Source organism: Epinephelus moara, chromosome 7 (genome assembly GCF_006386435.1).
Source record: "Epinephelus moara isolate mb chromosome 7, YSFRI_EMoa_1.0, whole genome shotgun sequence".
NCBI lineage: Eukaryota > Metazoa > Chordata > Actinopteri > Perciformes > Serranidae > Epinephelus > Epinephelus moara.
In genome coordinates, this window is record NC_065512.1 from 23,284,508 (window position 1) to 23,308,587 (window position 24,080).

The 24,080-nt window shown below is 39.4% G+C and overlaps 1 protein-coding gene across 2 annotated transcripts; it reads left to right on the forward strand.

Moving 5' to 3' along the window:
* Nucleotides 1-216: 216 nt before the first annotated feature.
* LOC126392921 (collagen alpha-2(VI) chain-like) lies at nucleotides 217-23,994 on the forward strand. 2 transcript variants are annotated; one of them, XM_050048670.1, is made up of 28 exons: nucleotides 217-461; nucleotides 4,363-4,521; nucleotides 6,776-7,386; nucleotides 8,803-8,823; nucleotides 8,945-9,010; nucleotides 9,122-9,175; nucleotides 9,268-9,312; nucleotides 9,412-9,438; nucleotides 9,532-9,558; nucleotides 9,676-9,720; nucleotides 9,809-9,862; nucleotides 10,082-10,144; nucleotides 11,405-11,467; nucleotides 11,560-11,613; nucleotides 12,231-12,266; nucleotides 12,356-12,418; nucleotides 12,958-13,020; nucleotides 13,360-13,422; nucleotides 14,914-14,976; nucleotides 15,072-15,122; nucleotides 15,200-15,298; nucleotides 18,524-18,586; nucleotides 18,680-18,715; nucleotides 18,813-18,858; nucleotides 18,941-19,093; nucleotides 21,051-21,503; nucleotides 23,029-23,067; nucleotides 23,152-23,994. In XM_050048670.1, exons 2-28 carry the CDS (start codon nucleotides 4,368-4,370, stop codon nucleotides 23,751-23,753), a joined length of 3,114 nt encoding a protein of 1,037 aa, XP_049904627.1. In that variant the 5' UTR covers nucleotides 217-461; nucleotides 4,363-4,367; the 3' UTR covers nucleotides 23,754-23,994. The 2 variants fall into 2 exon arrangements, with proteins under 2 accessions (XP_049904627.1, XP_049904628.1); XM_050048671.1 differs by having other exon boundaries at nucleotides 4,363-4,515.
* The last annotated feature ends 86 nt before the right edge of the window (nucleotides 23,995-24,080 follow it).

A 24,080-nucleotide genomic window follows, 5' to 3' on the forward strand; every position in this document is an offset into this window, starting at 1 on the left:
AAGGATATGAAGCAGTGGAGCTGAAGTGTTAGTAAAACTGCTGTTTGGAGAGATTCAGTCTGTGACTCGCACATTTATTCTGTCAAATCAGGCAGATAAATAGATTACTGCAGCATGTTGTGTTTACTTAAAGCTGATTTATTCCCCAAGAATTACACAATCGCTGCGAAGACCGCGCTGTCTCTCTCGACTCCAGCTGCTGTGTCAAACACCAGACGATGATCTAAACATCAGCTCTCCAATGAAGTTCCCTCCCGCACGCGCGCGCCCCCAGACGCGCTCGTGTGTCTGTCGAGATTAAAACGGGCGTCTCCTCGACCAGAAGCTGACCCTGACTCCGCTGATATGGGAACTTTTTGATTGAGATGATTATCTGTAGTTTACAGTCTCTGGAAACTGTGAATTTCCTGACAGTCTCGAGTCGCAGTTTACAGTAGATTTTACTGTCTACTGTCGCCGCGGTGAGTGCACTTTATTTTAACTTTACTTTTCACTTTATTTTAAAAGTTCATGGCGGTGTAGTGCTTCGGGCTCAAACCAGATAAGCAGCTCGAAATGTAAAGATATTACTCTTCTGTTTATGTATACTTGACTTTACAGCTGAATGTGTTTTTGTAAGAGAATAACTCGAAGTAAGGAGAGTGAAATTAAGGCAAGTGGGCACTAGTATTGTGGGTGATACTCTGTTGTAAGTGAAAGTTCAAAAAGTAAAAGTATTAGCAGCAAAATGTACTTAAAGCATCAAAAGTAAAAGTACTCATCATCCAGAGTCTGAGAATTTTACATTATTGTATATTCAGTGTTGCAGAGTAACTAGTTACATGTAATTAAATCACAAAATAAATATTATCAGTTACAGTTATTGGTAAAATAAATATGTAGATAGATAGATAGATAGATAGATAGATAGATAGATAGATAGATAGACAGCCGCAAGTAATCAAACAGTATGTGGACAGTAATACACATGTAAATACGAGAGGACAAAAACAGATCACAATAAAAAATATATGAGAATATAGAAATAGAAAATATATCCAAAAATAATAGTACTAAGATATATAAAATAAATATAAAAATATAAAAAGAAATGTGAAAAAAATATAAAATATTTTAATAAATAAAAATATACAAGATAAATATACAGAATATCATATCAAAAATATCAAAAGTGCAGGAGTAAAAAAAGAAGATCAATTATATAAATAACAGAGTGAGAGGTTGTCACAAAAACGTGCAAATAGCCAGCAAAATAGCTAACAAGTGTGCAATGTGTAATTAAATTACAGTTAATGATAAAAAATATTGGTGATTACAATCTGAATAAGTTATATCCTTTTGGGTAAAAAGATTATATGTCGAATATAACATTAATTTTTTTGACATTTTTCAGCTTTATTGTCCAGTTTAAAACATTTGTTAGAAAAGTATTTGAAAAAAAAATCAAATGTAATAAGTTACTTTTATGAAGTAATTAAAATAGTTACTTATTACATTTTCAACAGGGTAACTAGTGATCTGGAAACTATTATATTTTAAAAGTAACCATCCCATCACTGTTTATTGTCTAGTCAGCGGTGGAGGAAGTATTCAGAGCCTTATACTTAAGTAAAAGTACTACTATCACACTTTCAAAAGTACGTCTACTCTGTTACAAGTAGAACTCCTGCACTGAAAATGCTTCTTAAGCAAAAGTATGTAATTGTGATCAGGAAAATCTACTTAAAATATTTTACGTAAAAGCACTTTGCAGAAAAATGTCCCCCCGTGACTTGGATTTAAACTATTGTAAAAATAGTCACTTATTCATTTTCTATGAGTCAACTTATTGGTTAATCAACTGATCTTTCCAGCTGTACTTGTATATACTATTGGGTGGTTTAATTTATAATTAAATTGCATTTTTTAAGCTTTTTATATATTTTGTGTGCAAAAATCTGAATTTGTAATGTAACTAAAGCTGTCAGATACTTGAAGTGAGGTAAAAAGTATAATAATTTCCTCTGAGATGTAGTGAGGCAGAAGTATAAAGTGGCATGGAAACAAAGGCTCAAGTACAAGTACCTCGACTTTGTACTTAAGTACAGCACTTCAGTAACTGTACTTAGTTATATTCATCCACTGATTATAGTATTATAGTACTTTATACTTCTTTTCCACCACATTTCAGAGGTAAATATTGTACTTTTTACTCCCCTAAAATTTATTTGATAAGTTACTATTTGCAGATTCTGATTAATATTCCAAAATATATTCAACATTGGCGGCACAGTGGTGCAGTGGTTAGCATTGTCACCTCACAGCAAAAGGGTTTCTGGATCAAACCTGGGGTGGGGGAGCCCCTCTGTGCAGAGTTTGCATGTTCTCCCCGTGTCATTGTGGGTTTTCTCAGGGTGCTCCAGCTTCCTCCCACAGTCCAAAGACATGCAGGTTAATTGGTAACTCTAAATTGTCCGTAGGTGTGAATGTGAATGTGAATGGTTGTCTGTCTCTATGTGTCAGCTCTGTGATAGTCTGGTGACCTGTCCAGGGTGTACCCCGCCTCTCGCCCAATGTCAGCTTAGATAGGCTCCTTCAAATCACTTTAAGGGCATATCACCATGGTGATATACCATTCTTGGTCAAATCCACCATCCCAAAAAATTAGTGCTGGGTGCTGGACTAATTTTTTGGGATGCGCGTGCTATTTTTACATGTTTAAGAGACTAAAGTGAACAATAATTTTCGAAAGGGTTAGTACTCTGCCTCAAATGAATACAGGCAACAATCAGATTCAAAGGCGTCATCCACATTGCCAAAATCAGGTAAAAAATCATCCTTGATCTTTAGTCATTAGTTCAAGGTCCCACAGTTCAGTACAATTAGCGTCATACTTGCTTTTGGCCATGTCGTTGAGCTAGTCTCTGTCAAGTAGCTGTCAGTTAGACACTCACTCTAAAGCAGAAAATGGCACTGAGTAATAAAAGCTCTATGCTGGAAATTTACTGTACTTTTATTTTTTTTCCAAACTTGACACATTTGCGAGTCACTTGCGGTCCATTCAGAATGGGCCCGCGACCCACCAGCTGGGAACCACTGTTTTAGATAACACTAAAACTATGTTCCCTGTAACAAATCTGGTTATTATACTGTCTCCAAATCTCATGCACGTTTCCACTGTTGTCTTCCTGCAGCAAGTGACATCTCATGAGATTTCAAAACAAAAACTCTGCTTAACAAGACAATAACAAGCAGACCGAATCAAGTGAAAGGTAAAGAGACACTTCAGACACTTATAATAACAATTTGAACCTGTCTGTGGCAAAAATAACCACTTCTAATGGAGACATGGGGACAATGTTCACTTGCCCCATATGCTTACATTGCAGCCCATTGCGCTGCTGCTTTCCTCTCACTAAATACTGGTCCGATTTTTAAAAATTGTTCATATCAGTCTCTTAGACACATAAACATGGGAAAATAGGGTTCAGGTTAAAAATGCAGAAGTTATCCTTTAAGTACAAGATCTAAGTGCTTCTTTCACCTCTGATAATGTTGTAGCTGGTCTAGAGGAGCTACTTTTATCTACATTATATACTGTCGGGTAGTTTAATCTATTTCAGTGCATCATTAAATGTAATAAAATGTTTATGTTTTCGATGTAACTATAGCAGTTAAGTACAATATTCCCCTCAGAGATGTAGTTGAGAAGAGGTCTTAAACTACATCCAAATGAAATACTCAAATAAAATACAAGTATCTAAAAATAGTACTACATTTATGTAGTTACATTCCACCACTGTACAACAACACAGCTGTTTTGGATTTTATTTCTTTGACTGATGAACTCTTATCTACTTGTTGTCATCTGTATGTTTTGAGAAGCCAAGCTGTAGATCAGGGTTGTGCTAAACCAACAGTTTAATCTGTGTTTTACTCATTTGTTGTTTGTTGATATTAAGTTACAGAGATTTAGTGCTTTTATTAAAAGTAATTCTCTCCAAATGTACAGCACACCGCTGTCCTCTCAACTCGCACCAAACAGTACAACTCTTCCTCAGCTAAACTCTTATCTAGGTCCTTTTTTTGTATTTTATGAAACAGTTTGGGGACCCCCTGCATGGAGGTCCCCAAACAGGTGGGATGCAACAACAAATTTCCATTTCTCCTATAATTTTAAATATTGTCCTATTTTTCCACTGTGTGGTTATTCACTGACATTGTTTAAAACAACGATAAACATTCCTAAGCCCTGCGGAGACGCCTTCTGTAAAGCCTCACTTGTTTGACAGCTATTTCCTGCATTCAAAGAGAGTGTTGGAGTTAAAAGTAAGCCTGTCCTCTCCTCTCTGTCTTGTATTTTTTTTATTATTTTTTTCCCAGGAAAAATGGCGGTGATTTCAGGGTTCATCTTACTGTGCATGCTCCACGCTGCAGTCCCTCAAGGTGTGGGCCCTCGTGGACCCAGGCCAGTAACCGGGCGAGGTGACAGTCCAAATGCGACTCCACCTCCATTCCCACCCAGACCTGAAGACTGTAAGAGTGAGTTCCATACATTTCTTTTTAGCTCAATAGAATATGATAGTAATTACCATAAAACTTCAATTAAAAGCCTAGTCCCAATAAAAAGCCCAGTCCCTTTTACTAACCCGGTGTGGCTACACATTTTGACAAATAAAGGCCTGTCTCAATTAGAGGCCTGATCTGGTTGCCAAGCAGTTAATTTTTGTGTAAACCAGGTTGTTGGCTACTTCAAATTATGTGTCCATTCCTCGATTACTTATAAGTTATTCCCTTAGTCCGTAAGGGTCGTCAGATCAAAAGAATCAAAAGGGTTATTCAAAACAATTAAACCAAGTTGTGAGTATTGTTTTAACAAGCTAAAGTGGTGTTGTGTCGGTATGCTCGGTGGCATAAAACAAGCGTCGTCACTCAGTCTCTCTCTGATGCGCTGTCTGTTGGAGCTAGATCAAATGAATGATTCAAAATTGACATTATCTGAAGCCTACTTTTTATACAAGTGATATTCATGGTTTAAATAAACATCTTAATCGTATTTCCCATCTTTGCTGAGCATCAGTTTTGTGTGAAAGGAATTAAAGTTTTACAGTATATTCTAAGAACTCAGAATTGAGGCCTTTACATGAATTTAATATTAAAAGAAGTATTCAAAGCTTTAAGTAAAAGGAGAAATACCACACGATAAAAACACTCCATCATTTAAAATATTACTTACATAAAAGCTAGTACTGGTGACAAAATGTACTTAAAGTATTTAAAATAAATGACTCTGAACATGAACGTCTGTACTGACTGTTATTGATGCATTAACATGCAAGCAGTAGTTTAATGTTGTATTAGTCCAGGTGGAGCTCATTCACATTTCTCAATATATATTGTTTGTTTTGTTTAAAAAATATTTATGTGAAAAGTATCCAGCAACTATAGCTTTTAGGGGGGAAAAAATGGAGTCCCTCTGAAATGTAGTGGAGTTGGAGTATACAGTAGCATGAAAACAAAAACGTACCACAGAACTGTAGAACTGTAGAACTGAACTACCAGTGATGGAGGAAGTAGTTAGATCTTTTACTTAAATAAAACTACTAAAACGCTGTTAAAAAAAAAAAAAAAAAAATGTCAAATCACCTTTTAAGTGCTGAGGAGGGACTTTTTAAAAAAAAATAAATAAATAAAATAAATTTCGGCGTAGGGGAGAGACAGGCAACTTTAAATGTTTGTATTTTGTATTTATTTTAAATACCTTCTCAACCCCAAATTCCACCAGTAGGTTTGGAGGGCATGTTTCCTTTTTAAATCAGCCAAAAACAAATCATTGAAACTGTTACAACAGAAATTATTGATGGATTTTTACCTTTTCGACAGTCCTCGATTTCACCATCTCGGACAAACACTTCCATCGGGAAACGTAACCAAAGTTAAGCTTAATAAAGTGATATTTAATACAAATTACTTTATTCTATATCTTATTTGAAATTTCACCAAAAGTAAACAGTTTGCATGAACCAGATACAGTTAAAAAAAAAATAATAATTTTGCACTCCTGCATGCATGAAGAAAAAAACAAGGCTTTTTACAACTCCAGGATTTTGTTTAATTTCATATCATCACAGGATTTGAAAACAATAATAAAAATAAGAAATTAGCTGATGTTTTGGTGACATCTCTCACTCCCTCTGTGCTGTTTGGTCTTGCATTAGTTTCAATACCCACATATGGTGTGATTATAAAAAAATATACAATATTTATGGCTGGAGGAGGGTCATGCATTTTACCCCAGTCACTCTGGGAGGCACAAGGACAAATAATTGCAGCCTTGGGGAGGAAAGTGAGAAAAAAAACGATCATCAACAATTATCAAAATAGTTGCCAATGAATGTTCTGTCAGCCAACTAATCACTTTAAATTAATCATGTCAGCTCTAATTGTATATGCTGATGGGTTCAGTAGTTTAATGTATCACCAAGCATCACATTTTTTAAGTTCTTCATTTGTATTTGTGCAAAAGGATTAATTTGTGAAGTAACTGTGAAATAAATGGAGTGGAATAAAAACTATAATATGTCCCTCTGAAATGTAGTGGAGTTGAGAAATAAAGAAAATACTCACACATAAAACTACTTCAAAACTACTTACATTCAGTACTTTACTAAATGTAGCTACTTTCCACCACTGTCTATATTACATTTGTAATTTGTGTCCAGTGCCACAAATTACACCTAAACGTGCAACAAAGCAGTGAAAATGTTCACACGTTTGTCATTGTTTTCTCCTCCAGATGGAATCATCCATTGTCCTGTCAAGGTGTTTTTCACGCTCGACACTTCAGAGACTATCGCCTTACAGGAGGCGCCTCCTGGCAGCCTGGTGACGAAAGTGAAGGAGTTCACCAAGATGTTTGCCCAGGAGCTGAATGATGAGTTGTACAAGGGCCACGTCCAGATCTCCTGGTCCATAGGAGGCCTGAACTTCTCCGAGACACAGTTTATCTTCAGTCAGTTCACAAACAAGGAGACCTTCATCAGGAACGTTACAGGGATTATATACGAGGGCAAAGGCACCTTCACCGACTGCGCCCTTGAAAGAATGGCTAAGTATATGACCGAACACTCCACAGGGACGAAGTCTGTGCTCTTCTCTGTGGTCATCACTGACGGCCATGTGACAAGAAGTCCATGTGGAGGGATAAAGGCAATGGCAGAGAAGGCCCGGGAGAAAGGGATCCAAATTTTCTCAGTGGCAGCGTCCAGGAACATCGACGACTTGGGGATGAAGGAGATAGCCAGCTCTCCTGCTGAAGTGTACCGTGATGACTACATAGTTGTGGACATCATTAATGACAAACCCCGAATAGTGACTGAATCCATCCAACGTATCATAAAAGCCATGGTGATCTGAAATCATTTCCCTTTCTTGAAAAGATGCTTCTATTTTAATTAGGGCTGGGCAATACATTGATAATATATTGATATCATGATATGAGACCAGATATCGACTTAGATTTCGGAGATCGAAATATTGTAACTGTCGTCTTTTCCTGGTTTTAAAGGTGCATTACAGTAAAGTTATGTCATATTCTGAACTGACCAGACTGCTAGCTGTTCTAATATTTGCCCTTTTACTAAGGATGTCATGACAACTGACACTTCTGCACCAATTCAATGCCAAAATTCTGAAAACGTACTCATTTATCTCCAGTACCAAAGGTACCAGGGATGCAATTCTTCTGATCCTGTCAAGGCAGCGTACACACCTACAAGTGTTCCAGTCTGGCGTTAAATTTCAAAGGAAGAAGACCGCCTGCCAACACAGACAAACAACAACCCTATGTGGAAGATGGCGACAAGTGCAGCTGCAGCGACAGCTCCCCTTTGACTCGTTGAAAAGAAAAGCGTTTACATTTTTTTGCAGTGTGAGTGCCGTATATTTACATGATGCTACAAAAGCCAGCAGCGTGACGAGGCACTGAACGTGGATTCTGTGCTGAGTGCTGTAGGCTGGCGTTTTTTTCTGGTGGCCGAGAGCTGAAAAATGTTCAGCTCTGGGCAAAACTCTGCACTCGTCACTGTCACATTTTACCCAGCCGTCCAATCAGTGAAGAAGGGGCAAGACAAATAAGACCAACCCTAACATCCTACATGAACGAGCGCTGAACAACAATGGATAGGAATATGTCACTACACTGAAGGCCATATATTAATTTGTTTCCTTACTCAAAAAAAAACAATAAACCACACAGACTAGTACTTTGCGTTGAAGCGTATCATCAGGAATTAATAATACAATTTTAATTACATTTTTTTTATTAGATTTATTTTATTTTTTATGTTTATGTTTATTTATATTTATTTTATTTAGAAAGGGACAGTGCACATTAATGAACATGATCATGATTTCTAATTAATATTTTTAAGAATTAAACTTATTCAAAAGTTTTTAATAATTTAACAAAGAAGTGTATGTTAAGTACACTGGATTTAATGGGTTTTTTTGTTTTTGTTTTTTTCTTACAGTGGTATTGAGTTGAGTATCAAAAATGTGGTATTGGTATTGACCTCTAAATTTCTGGCATCTGGTATATTAGTCATCATATGACTATCACTGATGAATATTTATCAAAAATCTCGTTGTGTAAATATTTTGTGAAAGCAACAACAGTCAACCCAACAATATCATCAATGTATTTGTTGAAAAATACTGTGATATTCAATTTTCTCCATATTGCCCAGCCCTAATTCTAATTCAGACTTTAATTACAGTATCACTTTCCTGTACTTTTCATTTACTGTTGTTATTTCTTTGCAGAAATATCAAGCCTATTTACAGGTAAGACAGACTTTGCAGTCATTAGCAATCAAAAAAGGGGGCACATTTCTGCTTCCAAATGTCTTCTTGTCTATGTTGTCATGTATTACAACATTTATTTATTTTTTTGTCTTCTTTGTAGTGTTATGAACATAAATGCTTTGAGACTCCTGGACTTCCTGGGCCAAAAGGCTATCGAGGTGCAAAAGTAAGAGTCGAAAAACAAAATCAAATACATAATAAAGTCAAAAGTATATAAACTCTGTGCTTGTACTGAAGATTGTGTCGTTGAAGTGTCAATATTTCTTCTTATTTCCAGGGTTTAAAAGGAGACAGAGGTCGTACTGGGCCAAGCGGTGAAAAGGGTAGACCGGTAGGTAGAAGTTAGCATCGCCATTGCACTTAAAGTACTCTGAAAACAATATTGTATAATTTTAATGCTGAGTATATTTTATTATATTACAGGGTGATCCTGGCATTGAAGGTCCGATCGGACAACCTGGTCCAAAGGTTTGCTGAGGCCCACTGACTGATGATCTTGTGTGCTACATAGTTAACTAAGTTTACATGCTTTATCTCACTAACATGTCCTTCTGTGCTCTGATATAGGGAGAGGTTGGTTTGAAAGGTGACAAGGTAAGAGATGAATCTTTATATCCATACTTTTCTGTCCATCTGTCAAATAAGTGAAATGTTGTTGGGATTAATGGCTCTGCTTTACCTCATTAGGGTGAATTTGGAGCAATTGGAGCAAAGGTAAAATACAATTTTACTGTTATGCTTGCACATATTTTATATCGGACTGCATCCAACACTGTCAGTGTTCCCATACTGTTGTTAATTTTCTGTCGTCACTGATGTCCAAATATTCAGGGTGCGGCAGGAGTACCTGGGAAGAATGGAACTGACGGTCAAAAGGTGAGTCGTATTAAGTAAAATGTGCATTATACCATGACTCCGATCTGTTCAGTATACTAATAAGATATCGTCTTTGGGAAATTTTCAGGGTAAAATTGGCCGCATTGGAGCCCCTGGTTGCAAAGGTGATCCAGGTGACGAGGTATGTCTAGTAATTATACTAAATTATTCATCATGTTGCTCTCAGGGTTCTGTTGTTAAAGGTTAATGTGGTATATTTTGACCAAGATAGGTCCAGTTCTACTCTAACCATCTTGCGTAATATATACAGATGGCTTGGTAATATTACAATCCATCAGCCATACAGCTATAAAGATTTGTTTACTAAACTTCCATACCAATTTGTTTTTGTATTTTAAAGGGACCAAATGGTTACCATGGAGAAGTTGGTGAGACTGGACCACCTGGTGACAAAGGAGAAAAGGTCCGTATTAAATACAAACTGCGATCTTTGTCTCCCCTTTAACCTATCGGCAGATAAAAACATGGGTATGGTGAATAAACCAACCTGGTCTCACTCCGAAGTCGTCGAAACCTGGCGCTTGAACAGTGACTTGTGGCGTCAGACACTGACAAAAAAAGCCCCACAGACCAATCCTGCTAATGTGGCTAAAAACAGTGCAGAATTTTAAACAGTATTATTGTCTTTTAACCCATTATTCTCATGTCATTACAAAGACACAAATTAACAAACAGCTGATAATGAAACACTTTGAAAACTGTGACTAGCCTTGTCAGAGCTCAAGGGATGGCACATTGCTAATGGCACATTGCTAATGGCACATTGCTCACTTGGTCTGAAGTAAGTATGTATATTTCAGGGCTGTCAAGTGATTTAAAAAAATCTAATTAATTACATGCTCTGTGATTAATTATTCAAAATTAATCGCATACATCATTTCTTGCTGTGAATGTATTTTTCATTTTTTAATTCAGATGAATTTTGGCAGATGTGTCATAGTAAAGTTGCTAGATTTTGGACACAGTTGTTCCCCTGTCCTCTACCACTAAAACTGGTCTGCAGTTCATTTTGCAAGGGAGTTAGTCTGTCACTGGTAGACTTCATTTGCGTCTGAATGCCTGGTCAAGTGCGGCTTGACGAGGCTAGCTGCTAGCGCTAGCAACAGAGGCTGTTCTAGCTCGCACCACTGGGTTTGCTGCTACATGCTTTGTGATGAGGTGATATTTCAGAAGTTGGAAGTTCTCAGACGGTACAAAAATTCCTTAGTGCAGAAACTGCAGATAACGTTGCTCCTATCAACAGTTCTATCTGGGTGTTATTTAAATGCAAATGTTCCATTCATGGAGCCAAGCAGCGTCGCCGCGTTGGTCTCTATCGTGTAATAAAGCCATTGTGGCCTTCAATAACACACCGGGTCAAAGGGCACCACGGAACGCGATTAATCAGCATTTTTTTTTCTATGATTATCTAAATTAACATGTTATTTTGACAGCCCTAATGTATTTACTACTCTTGGATGTATTACAGTGAAATTTTATATCAGTGTGTTTTGGTGCTCAGCAAAAGATGCAAAAGCAAAAGGTTAGAATTTTCATAACAGAATAAATCTAGAACTAAAAAAGCTGAAACATTTCATTATTTCATGGGCTGTGTAGACTTTTAGACATTTCAGATGTACATTAGTAAATGTCTCCTTTCATGTTTGTTTGTTTATTTGTTTAGGGTGAGGGAGGCCTCGATGGAAAGACAGGTCCCGCTGGTCCTAAAGGTGACGAAGGACCAAAGGTAAACTTTAAATTACAACACAACTGAAATTACTGTCAGAAAATAAAGATTTTCTTTACTGAAAAACAGAATCAAAAATCTATCCTCATTAGGGCGAAGATGGAAACCCTGGAAATCCAGGACCACCTGGAAATAAAGGACTTCCGGTACAGAACAACAGTTATTTTCATTATAATTACATCTGTTATGTATTACTGCAAGTCAACGAGCCTGTTTAAATCTGGAGTTAACGTGTGTTTCAGTCATCTGAACACAAGCGAACAGCTGAGACACACCTGTGTCTATCATATGTCTCCAGCTGACCACTGTTCAGATGTCATTACTGCCTACATCATTTACGTTAGTGAGTCAAAGCGCCCCATGCTCAGTTGTTACGTCCACACTCCCGCTAGCATGCTCATTAGTCACAGTGGTGGTTGTGTCGGTGAAGCTGGAGATATCGCTTTCGGCAGAATTCAACATGTCTCCTTCCACAGGTCAAAACAATTGAAGGTCACACAACACTTCGTCCAACTCTGTAAAATGGGCAAGTTATAGAGCGTTAGCGTGTTGTCACCCAAACAACCACCACGTCCTGCATTGATGACCCCTCAGCTGCAAGTGGCTTGAGAAATCAGATCACAATGCGTCTTGGTTGTTGTTTACACCTATATTTAGCGTTATCCACTTGTGATCGGATCACCCAAGACACATGTTAATACCAGGTGTAAATGGGCTCACTTTTACATGGCCGATTCTAAAATAAATCTGTTAACTCTTGCAGGGGCTTCCTGGCTTAGTTGGACCACAAGGCGAAGGGGTATTCAAACATTTAAAATACATTTATGTATATCATTTTGAGAATTTTTCAACGTTTGTTATAAATTATTATGAAATAAATATTAACAGGGAAGGAGAGGAGACCCGGGAATAAAGGGAGGTCAAGGTCCTGATGGGCCGAAAGGGGAGAAGGTAAGTTTGACACCATATTTATGTTTACTTTAATCACTTTCATCCAGAAATGTCATTTTTATATTTTTAGTTTTGATTTTGGAGCGGGTTGATAGCATTGAGAGCCGCTGCTTTCTTTAACTGCTTTAAGCTGCAGAAAATACAAATACAACAGAATTTCATCTGAAACATGACTCAACTTGTTGTAATGTGTTAAAGAAAACATACAGAGGGGAGCATAACAGGAATGAGAACTGGTTCTGATGATCTGAGAGCCAAATAACCTATTGTGAAATGCTGATAAATTGCAGTGGACTCTGTTGACCCTACCAGAGAATTCAACAGCATGAGAGAGACGAGGCCCCGGAGTTACAAATCCCTCTGCGAGGATTTACTCTTCCACAGAAAGATCTTTAACACGTCTTTGTCCACTGCTGCTATTTCCAAAGGAGAATCTTAGTGAAAGTCTTCCCATAGTTCTCTGAAATAGAATTATTTGTATACATTAGCTGATGATTAATGGTGTGATGCGAATCCTGACATGTTCATTTATTTCCCAGGGAGAACGAGGGCCACTGGGAGGCAGAGGCCAGCCGGGAGAAGATGGACTCAAGGGCGCAAAGGTGAGGGGGATCATGACGTGGGTGGATTTTGGCAGAGGGATGATTCTGCAGCTTCCTAAGAGCTCAGCAAGTCTTCCTCAGACCTCCAATACTGGAGTCCTGCGTTCATGTTCTGGGTGTGCTGCCAAAATAGCCTGAGCTGAACTTGTTATCGTAAAAACACATCTTCCAGGGAAATTGTTCTACAAATGAAAAAAACCAAGCTTTTTTTTTCCCGATAATTGGTTCAGTGCCCTGTATTGCCAAATTCACATCAGCATGTGTAAGTCTGTGTACAGTATGGGGGCTGTAGCGAAGGATGTCTAGTAATGATGTTTTCCCTCTGACTTTCTCTCCCAGGGAGACCAAGGACTACCAGGACCGAGGGGTCAGCCAGGAGAAACAGGGCTGCCTGGAGGAAATGTTTGTTGTTTATTACTTTTTTAAAAAATATATGTTTATTAGTTTTCAGTTTTACAGATAAGGCAGGGGGGCTTAAGTTGCTTAAAGGGACAGTTCACTCCCAAAAATTACATATTTTTTCTTTTACCTGTAGTGCTAGTTATCACTTTAGATTTTTTTTTTTTGTTGTGTTTTTTCGGTTTGAGTTACTGAGTGTTGGAGATATGGGACGCAGTAATGTCTGCCATCTCTCTTATATATAATAGAACTACATGGCACTCAGCTTGTGGTGCTCAAAGTGCCAAAAAGATACTCAACAGCAATGTCTCTCTCCAGAAATCATGACCAGGTTACTAGACCTTTTTCAAATATTGTTGACAAAGCTATTAAAGCCTTTTTAATGAATGTGGTTTTAATATACTGTGCATTTAGTTGGAGCTGTGTGTGTAAATTTTCTAAGAGGCCCGTTATGAGACATTGGCTCCCTGGGCAGAGACATGCAGTAGGCTCCACCACCTCTCCTACACAGAATTTGTTCTTGCTTCACGTCTTTTTGTTGTTATTGTTTTGCGTCTCTTTGTAGTCATCAGCTTCTTTTTGTGCTTTTGTGACTCTTTGTAGTGATTCTGTGTCCTTGTGGATGTTTTGTGCTTCTTTAGAAAAGTTCTGTGTCTCTTTGAGGTCATTTTTTAGCTCTCATAGGTATATTTATTTTTTTTTGGTTATTTGGTTTCTCCTTAGTTGTGTCTCTTATGTTTCAGTTATGTCTCTTTGCAGTTCCTTTACATCTTTTGTGGTCATTTTGAGTCTCTTCCTGGTCAGTATCTGTTTATTTGAGTGACATTTTGCAGGTAAAGGCCAGGTTGCCCCTGGACCTGTGCATGGTAGGCTTGGTCAGTAACCCATCTGTGCCTCTACCGAACTACACCTGCCAACTGCATCGCCACGCAGAAGGCAGCGTGCATCTGCTCATGGACAAGAGGCTTGTGCTCATGACAGTGTGTGATGTAAACAGTAATGGCATTCTTCTCGACTGAGCTGTAACATTAGCTAGCTCAGCAGTGCTAGACTGCTTGCTTCTGCTTGATGATACAGTTGGCAGGTGTAGTTTGGTAGAAAGTAAAGTTCCCACATGAAACTGCTTACATCAAGGTCTGTGGATTATCTTGAGTAACCAGGTCATGATTTCTGGAAAGGGACATTGCTGTTGAGTTTTAGCGCTTTGAGCTACACAAGCTGAGTGCCATCTAGCTCCATTACGTTGGAGAGACAGCAGACATCTCTACGGTCTGTATCTCCAACACTTGGTAACTCACACTAAAACAATCAAGACTGATAAATAGCACTACAGGTAAGAGGAAAAATATGTATTTTTGATTTTAGGGTGGACTGTTCCTTTAAGAATTCAATATGAAAGGATTACTGCTCATAACATTTTAACCATAAACTCTATCTGCTAATTGTCAGAGCTTGTGTTTTTACTTTTACTGAAAGTTTCTTCTGTGGTTGCAGGGCAATGTGGGGAGCCCTGGAGATCCTGGACCCAGGGGAGACACTGGGCCCCCTGGACCACCTGTGGGCAAAATCTTTCTGTTCATCACTTTGATCATACCATCATGTAAAACGCTCTAATATTTTGCGACTGATGTATATTTTTTTTTCTTCTGAAGGGTGACACAGGAAGACAGGGATTCAACTATGCTGGATCGAGAGGGTCCACTGTATGGTTTTCTGTTTACCTCACATAATTTTCGCACATGTTGCGTACTTGAGTCTAAAGTAACTCTGATCTTTCCAGGGAGACAGAGGTGATCCTGGTAAAAAAGGACCAAGAGGGGGCAGAGGTGAATGTGGTGCCAAAGGAGAACCTGGAGCTGATGGACCACCAGGAGAGCCTGTAAGATTGATAACGAAACCTTTGTTTTGACCAGAGACATGTAGATTAAAGGTATACTGTGCAGTAGTTGTTGGTTAGTGTTCGTAAACAGTATCACCAGAGAAAGTGAAAGCCAGGATTGGGCCAGTGTGAAGATTTTCAGACTGGACCGGTAAACCAAATTTTACCAGGTGTCCACTTGACTCAGCAGATGCACCTGAGTGGAACATAGTGGCACCGCTTAACATCAGAGCTCTCTGTCCATATTAAATCCATTAAATTTGTACTTCTGTTACTTTATGTTAACAAACCACATAGCTATCAGCTGTGTGCTCGAGCTCAGACTGGACACGTTACCACTGAAAAGAGGGGAGAGTAGCCTCCCTCTTATCTTCCTATGTTTGTAACGTTACATTTTAGACAGAAAACACTCCTTTTATAATGTAATATTTAGTGGAAATGACATACAATATAGCCAACAGCAAGTAGCCTAGCTTGTTATTAGCGATGATCATTTAGCTTACCAGGATCTTTTAGCACCCTGGCAATGTTCCACCAGTCACATTTCTGTAGTGAAATCAGGAGGCATAATCAAATAGATAACTCCTCATCTTAACTTCATGGATCAGCCCTTCCTCGTCCATTGTGGTGGTTTCAAAGCGAGTGACGGTTAAAACTAGAAACACAGTGTCTGAAGAAAGTTAGGACACCTCTTACGTCAGCTTCAAATCCAAAATGTTGTCATACTGATGCAGTCTGACTTTGCTTGTCAACCCAAAAAACACGTCAACTTTCAAGTAAGTAAACACATTGTGGCTGCTCTCCCATCTCCCGCCTCTACTGAAATTTGATCTCTGTCATGTCGCCAACATAGGCATGACCTCAGCAGTAAATTGCACACAGCCCGTCAGACAACAGTGGCTCAGTTAGTCCATTTATACCCATAATATAATATTAGTCACATTGTCATATTCCTTGTTGCTAATGCACCTGGATTACTTATGAGGAGATGGATTTAGCACTGCGACACCTTCAGCACAGGTTGATGATCCAGGCTACTTTTTAATTTGCCAGAACGTGCCACAATGAGAAATGCTGATTCATCCGGTTTGCATAAAATCAAACTGGTTTAAGCTCATATATCTGCCTTTTTCGGCACTGTGCCTGTAATTTCGTAGCTTACTCTTGGATGCGTACTGCTTAAGGTCTGGCACCTGGTCACTAAATTCCTGACCTCAACTGTGTGCTGTGCCCAGGAGCATCGTGAAAATTAAAAAAGAAAAAGAAAAGACAAGAAGACACAGGCAGAGGACAGGGTCTCTGCGGATAAATACACTGTTTGAAATTACTGTTATGGCTTTTGGTTTTTGTTTGCCACCCTAAGAGACCTCCAGGTCCGAGGTTACTGCTGACAAGCAGTTGAGAAGCAACACACAGGGACTTTATTTGGATCTTGAGGAGCCCCAGTGTTTATTCACGGACAAACTGAAACCTACACTCTACATTTACTACGACTTGTCATCTTTACCACTGATTTCCCCTCTGCTCCAATCACCAACAGCTGTCTGCTCTCAGCACGTCCCATATCACTCGCTCATCCACACACACGCTAAGCACTGGGCTCAGCAGGGTGGGGCGAGGAAGACAGGAGGGTCTCTCTGCATGTTCTGCAGCATTTCTCTACCCTGTATTTGAGAAAACAAATAGATGACATGAAAGTTGAGTCACAAAACTAGGTTGATATGTATACTTTCACATTTTTAAGTGGTTTTAAGTGGAGCTTTCTTAGTCTTGCAGATCACATGGACAACACCAATGCTTACAACTTAGAACATTTAGCTGGGCAGACTTTTACAGTAGATATCTGTTTGAGTGCTCACAGTAGCATGCCTTTCCAAAAACAATGTCTCAGGTACCCAGGATAATGCACAGACCTCACTGTGACCACTTCCCGTTGAGACTCTTTCTTCAGTAGGAAGAAGTTCCAAAGAAAACTTTGCAGGAAGCTCTGTGGATGGTCCTGAGTACATGAGACATTGTTTCTGGAATGAGATGTTGGGGATTTTTTGGGGGGGAGGATGTATGTTTAAAGTGCTTTCATCCACTGCAAGAAAGTTTCACCCCCCTCTGTTGTATTGGGATTTAGGTAGAAATCTTAGTTAGAGATTAAGTGCACATGTCCTGTTGTAATGTGGGTGAGCACATCACTTTGTCTGATGCTGCAGTAAAGACAGCGTCGTAAATAAAATATGCATTGTTTGAGTTTAGCTGAAGAACAGGGCTGTGTAGTTGCTGGATATTGTACCAGGTGCAGTTTCTCATTTGGACACACAACAACAGTCCAAAGAGATCATGTTACACCAGCTGGACCAGTGAGGTGACATGTTTCTTAAAGGGATAGTTCAGATTTTTGGAAGTGGGGTTGTATGGGGTACTTACACCTAGACAGTACATTACATAATGTTGATGGCGGTCAGCATGTTCCGAGTTTGGAGAAACAGGCTGGAGTCTGACATGGAAGCTTAGCAATGTAATGCTGTGGAGGGGTCAGCCAAAAAAGTATTTCAACCACCTAAAAAAATGAATATCCATTGCTAACAAACTACAAACTAACTAACTGATCGCAAAAGCGGTAGACCAGCAGCTCCTGTGTTCTGCGAGCTAAAATTACCATTTTTGTCAATGGGCTGTCTGACAGAAAGGTAAAGCAGTGAAAATACTCTCAATATATAGCAAACACTAAACTGATACTGATTTATTTAGGTGGCTAAAATTAATTTTGTTGCTGAGCCCCATCCACAGCAGTACATTGCTTAGCTTCCATGTCGGACTCCAGCCTGCTTCTCCACCCTGGGTGTGTGCTGCCTGACATCTACTCTATCTTATACACTGACTATGGATGAGTACCACATACAAACCCAAGTCAAATAATCTGAACTATCCCTTTAAGAGCCCATATAAAAACCATCATCAGTTCTTTGGAGTTTCCATGTAATTGCACAGTTGGAGATGTTTGTTCAGTCATTCATAGCACCCACACATTGCTCAGTTCTCAAGAAACCCCTTGTAAAACACACGTGAAAACAAATTAGCTGTGGTTTGGAATGTTCTGCTAGTCTTCTGCAGAAAATAAACAACTGGGGTCAATCAGATGAAGACATCAATAAAAAAAAAAGACACTTCCAAAGTAATGCAGCTTTATGTGGTAACATGAGTCACTTCCACTGAAAATGTTTTTGTGCACAGGGGAAGCCAGGTCAGGCAGGTGGACCAGGGGAAAGAGGACCCAGAGGTGATCCTGGAACTGATGTAAGCAACAGCACAACCACACAAGTAATGACTTCACCATGCACAGTAATTTGAGATCCAATTGCATTGTTCTCTCTGTGTTTGTGTGTGTAGGGGGGTACAGGACCTGTGGGCGATCCTGGGCTCAATGTGAGTCGCCTTTAAAAAGAAATACAGTTGTGAAAATACTATTTTAATTCAACTTCTGTGGTTGTATTACTTCTAACATGCACATCTGTCACTACAGGACTGTGATGTCATGACTTACATCAGGGAGACGTGCGGTTGTTGTGGTAAATATCCTCACCAGTCAAACACAGCTTCATCTTTAAGCATCTTTCAACAGACTGATCCTTTTCTTGTCTTTTGTCTCAGACTGTGAGAAGCACTGTGGAGCTCTGGACATCGTATTTGTAATTGATAGCTCAGAGAGTGTCGGCCTGACAAACTTCACCCTGGAAAAGAACTTTGTTATCAACACCATCAACAGGCTGGGAACTATGGCCAGCGACCCTGCGTCATTAACCGGTACAGCTGAGCAAAAACACAGCACAGACGTCCCTGCAAATCCTTCTGCAGACACAGTTTCAAGTGACAAGGAGTAGAGGTGGCCATAAAAGATTAAACATGTCCAAAGAGTGAATCACTTAAGCCACCACTGAATATACAGTAAGCCAAAAATATTTGGATAGGGCCCCATGTTGGCACTACACTTTTCATTAACAGTGACTGTACAGTAACAACAAAGTACAGATTGTCAGCATTGCATATATTCAGCTACCGAAAGTGTCACCAGTTAATATTTCAACTTCATTCATACTGTAAAGACATTACTGGTGCAGCCCAAACCTGATATAGCTTATTCCTCTGGGCCATAGACCTCAATAGCATATGACGTTATACACAAGCACACTGTCCAGATGAATGGCAGACAGCTGGAGGCAAAGACTACCAACCATGATTTGCAGTGTTTACAGCTGTTCCAATTGATCAAATTCTGTAAAAACCAAGAGTTAATTTAAGTCCTGAAAATAGTGGGACACAAAGGGGAAAAGTAGAAAAAAAAAGTCACTGATAAACAGCGGCAGATGTGGATCTGTCTTCAGTCTGGAGAGGCGGAGTCAGCTAATATCCAACATTATTAAAGCTTTGTGTTGGATGCAATGACAATTTGCTATGACAACTTGTCCATGTTTTAAGCCATGACCCAGATTTTTAACAACATTTCACCAGACCTTTGGGAACGGTTGACCTGGTAGGTAGAAAACAGTGGCTAAAGTTGGCTAACGTTAGCTGGTAACATTAGCCTGACAGAAGTGCACCCATGTACAGAGATGTAATGTGAAAGACGGTTAGGGTGTTTTCACATATAGTCCTTTTTAAATGAACCGAACTCCGTCCTCTGAAAGTGGACCAAAAAGGTCAGGTCATTTGAAAAAGGACTCAGTTCTTTTTCTGGTCAGCTTCAGCTCTGATGGGGCATCAGTACTCTTTCTGTTCACACTATAGCCTATATATAATATGTATTGACATAGTTTTGTTTTTACTTTGACGTGGCACTGCAGTGCGGTTATGAAGCCCCTCGCTTTCAGATTAACTTAAAATTGGAAGAAAACCTTAGCCTTTCTGTGCTGTAAACTGTTGCTATTTGATATACTCTGCATCCCACATCTGGAGACGTGCAGTATCTTCCATGGACTAAACTACTCCTCGTCTTACATCCTTGCAAGTGTTACAGGCTGCTTTCGTCTGTTTTTTCAAGCGTCCCAGTGCAATAGCATGTGATCTAGAGGGCTAAATACAATGGCAAAGAGCGAAGCGAATTTGGAGCGCTTTGTGTTCACAAGGCACAGGTTAAGCGAACCGCCCCGTGGACTTGAAGCAGTTCACTTCAGAGGGGTCTGAGTTCTCTTGGAGTGTTCACATTTGCGCAAAAAATGCTGAGTCACCGCTCTAAGTCTGTTTAGAGGGCTGAAAAGGACCAAGTGTGAAAACACCCTTATAGTCAAGCACATTTACTCAACCAGCCAAAAACAAGACAGCAGTCATTTTAGTCGGGGACCCAACTGCACACAAACAAATTATAGGCCACTAGACTCTTGTACGTTTTCATCAGCTGGCTGTGTATCATTAGGAAGTCTGAGGGACGAGGTCACTTGTAACAATGATTATGACCACACCGGGCAAATCGGTCAAGTTGCGGAAAAATTCACTTCTCTCTGTTTTGTATGAATCACATCCAACACAGTTTTCTGACGAGTCACACGATATGAAGTCATGTTCCTGTTTCTAATTCATGCAGTATACATTTATCACTTCCTGCCTTCCATCTGAATTTTGCGCATCATAATAGCTATGTGATTGCAAACAAGCTAATGTTGCCAAAATGTTTGGTTTTGGTCTTTTCGTGGGATTTGTTTACAGTAACCATTTATAGAGTAAGGCAAGCCTTGTCCGCATCTCTTGACATGTCTGTCTCTTCTAGGCACAAGAGTTGGAGTTGTTCAGTTCAGTCACAACGGGACCTTTGAGGCCATTCGTCTCAATGACCCCAACATCAACTCGCTGTCTGCCTTTAAAACGGCAGTGAAGAATCTACAGTGGATTGCCGGGGGCACCTTCACACCCTCAGCTCTCAAGTACGCCTATGATCACCTCATCAGGCATGGCAAGAGAGCCAAGGCCAAAGTTTCAGTGGTGGTGATCACAGACGGCCGCTATGACCCACGAGACAACGAGAATCTGCTCCAGTACCTCTGCATCAACAACGTGGTGGTGAATGCCATCGGGGTTGGCGATATGTTTGAAAAGGAGCAAGATGACGAGATCCTGGAGTCGATCGCGTGCAACGACAACAATCGTGTCACTGGGATGAAGCGCTATGTTGACTTGGTTGCTGATGACTTCATTGAGAAGATGGAGACTGTGCTCTGTCCTGGTAAGCCTGTACCTGTACATACTGCAGGATGACAATTCTGCCCCCCTGAACATTTGTCTAATAGGGGTTCCAAAGCAGAAAAGTCAACATTTGAAAATATAAAACCCAATTCTCTACATTATGATTCCCTTAAACAATTTTGAACTTTCCCAGCGGCTGAATCAACTGGGTGTTCAGATGTAAACATGTGTATTACGTTTACATTCTAAGCCAGGTTATTTCTTGACTTTTGGTCTGGATGTCATGAGCTACCACATCTGACTGGCACCCGCTGGTTTAAAAGCCAGCATATGGAAGCAATTGGGCTTCGATGAAGTTAAACTGAAAGGGACCTGGACAAGAGCCACACAGAATGCAATCTTTGTCAGTTACACTTTATTTGGATAGTTAACCTACAAATGGTGTATAGAGTACTTGAAACATTTAAACAGTTTATTAGTTGACTTACAAAAAAAATCATGTTTATCTTTGTCTGCAAATATTTGTGTGTGAAAATTCACTACATATTCTCAGAATAATTTTGTTGAACTTGAACTACTCAGTCAACCTAGGCAGCATGGGTTGACTGAGTAGTTCAACTAAATTATTCTGAGAATATGTAGTGAATTGTATATACTCTACAGATAATCTGTTAAACATTTACAGAATTAAGTGAAACAGCTGAATTTTTAAATCTCAACTAATAAGCTGTGGATATGTTAAAAGACTATCCAAAGAAAGTGTTACCATTGTGTCTCAAATAACTAAAATATTTTGGGAAGGATAATGGAAGTAAATTCACGTTTACTTTAATTGAAGATCTTTAATTGTGCTATGTTTTAAATGTAGCAAGTTGTCACAGTTAGAAAAATAAAAATTAGCCCCCTTAATGAGAACCAAATCATGATGTTATTTCCATCTGTTGTCTAACTCACTGGTGCCCAACTTCTTCCCTTAAGGGAGCCATTATCCTATCATTAAGTAAACTGATGACCCCTAATTAAGTTACATATTTAATGGATATCTCATATTATATTTAATGCATACCATCAACAGTACATATTAACAGATAAACTTACAATTTAACCCAAAAAGTGAGTGTAATTCTGCAATGTCAGCGATTTGGATTAATTTTAGTTATTTATTTCCTGTGAATGCTGCATCAGAGATGAGTTTTCCTGATACTTGTAGTTGCTTTTTATACAATTCTCTGTCTGTATTATGTTTCTATTATTTTAAATCATAAAATTCAGTGTTGCCTGATGCTTGGCCATCATTCTAGTAGCTCTTCACACACTTCTCTAATGTTAAGCTGAGAGGGAAGGCTCTGTGAATATAGCTTATATTCAGGTCTTAACTGTGCCTTTATCTTGTGATGAACTTTAAAATAACAATTTAATTTAGTTTTCTAAACAGAAATGAATGAAATACTGAGATGCAGGCCTACTGTGCTTAAAATCAAGAGGGCCTCATGATCCCTTTGAAACTTTGGTGACCTCTAAGTTGGGAACCAGTCTAACCCATATCCATGTGATTTTCCTTTCAGATCCTGTCATTGTGTGCCCTGATCTCCCCTGTAAACGTGGTAGGTGTTATTAACGGCTCGATGATTTGTTTAATGGTATTCTGCCGTGCAGCTCAGTGAGCAATTTGTTTTCTTTCATAACAGACCTTGATGTAGCTCCGTGCATCCAGCGGCCTGTGGATTTGGTATTTCTACTGGATGGCTCAATGCGGCTCGGGTCGGACAACTTCCGGCATGTCCGTGAATTCATCCAGAAGACGGTAGACAGGCTCACACTGGCCCAGAAAAATAATGATACTATGCGAGCCCGCTTGGCACTCGTAGAGTTCGGCAAGGAGAACGAGAACCACTTAGCCTTTGGTCTCACACACGACCCCGCTGTCATCGCCGACGGCTTGGCACGCTTGCCTTATCTGGATACTTCTTCAAGCGTAGGGCCTGCCATCTTCCACACCATCGACAACATCTTGGGTAAAGGAAATGCTCGCAAGACCAGACGCATCGCAGAGATTCAATTTGTTTTCCTTACAGACGGCAACACTGACACCACAAACCTAGATGAGGCGGTTAGTGCCATGCGCGGGGCACAGGTCGTCTCCACAGTGGTAGCTACAAGAGGTGAAGTTGACCAAAGTGTTCTGATGAAGCTGACTATGGAGGAGCCGCATGCCATCTTTAAAGGAAAAGACTTTTTGGAAATGTCTCAGTCCAGCTTGTTTGACCGTTTCATCCGGTGGGTGTGTTAAAGAGAGACCACATGGATGTGAACATCATACTGGTGCTATTGCTGTTAATCTGGCATTTTAAACATGAGATACAGTTTACTATGAATCTACTCTGCGCTGTACAACTTGCAAATCACATCACAGCAGTGTGCTTTACATTTGTCAGGAAAACTGTATTCATCTTTAATATTTTGTCAAACAAAAAACGAGCATTCATCATGAACCATTAAGCTTTGAGATAATAAACCTGCAGTTTATTGGACATGGCAGCACTGTCGTCTGTACAACGTCAAAAAGGTGATTTAAAGCACTTACTGTGTGCAACATTACTGAAAACAATCACAGAAT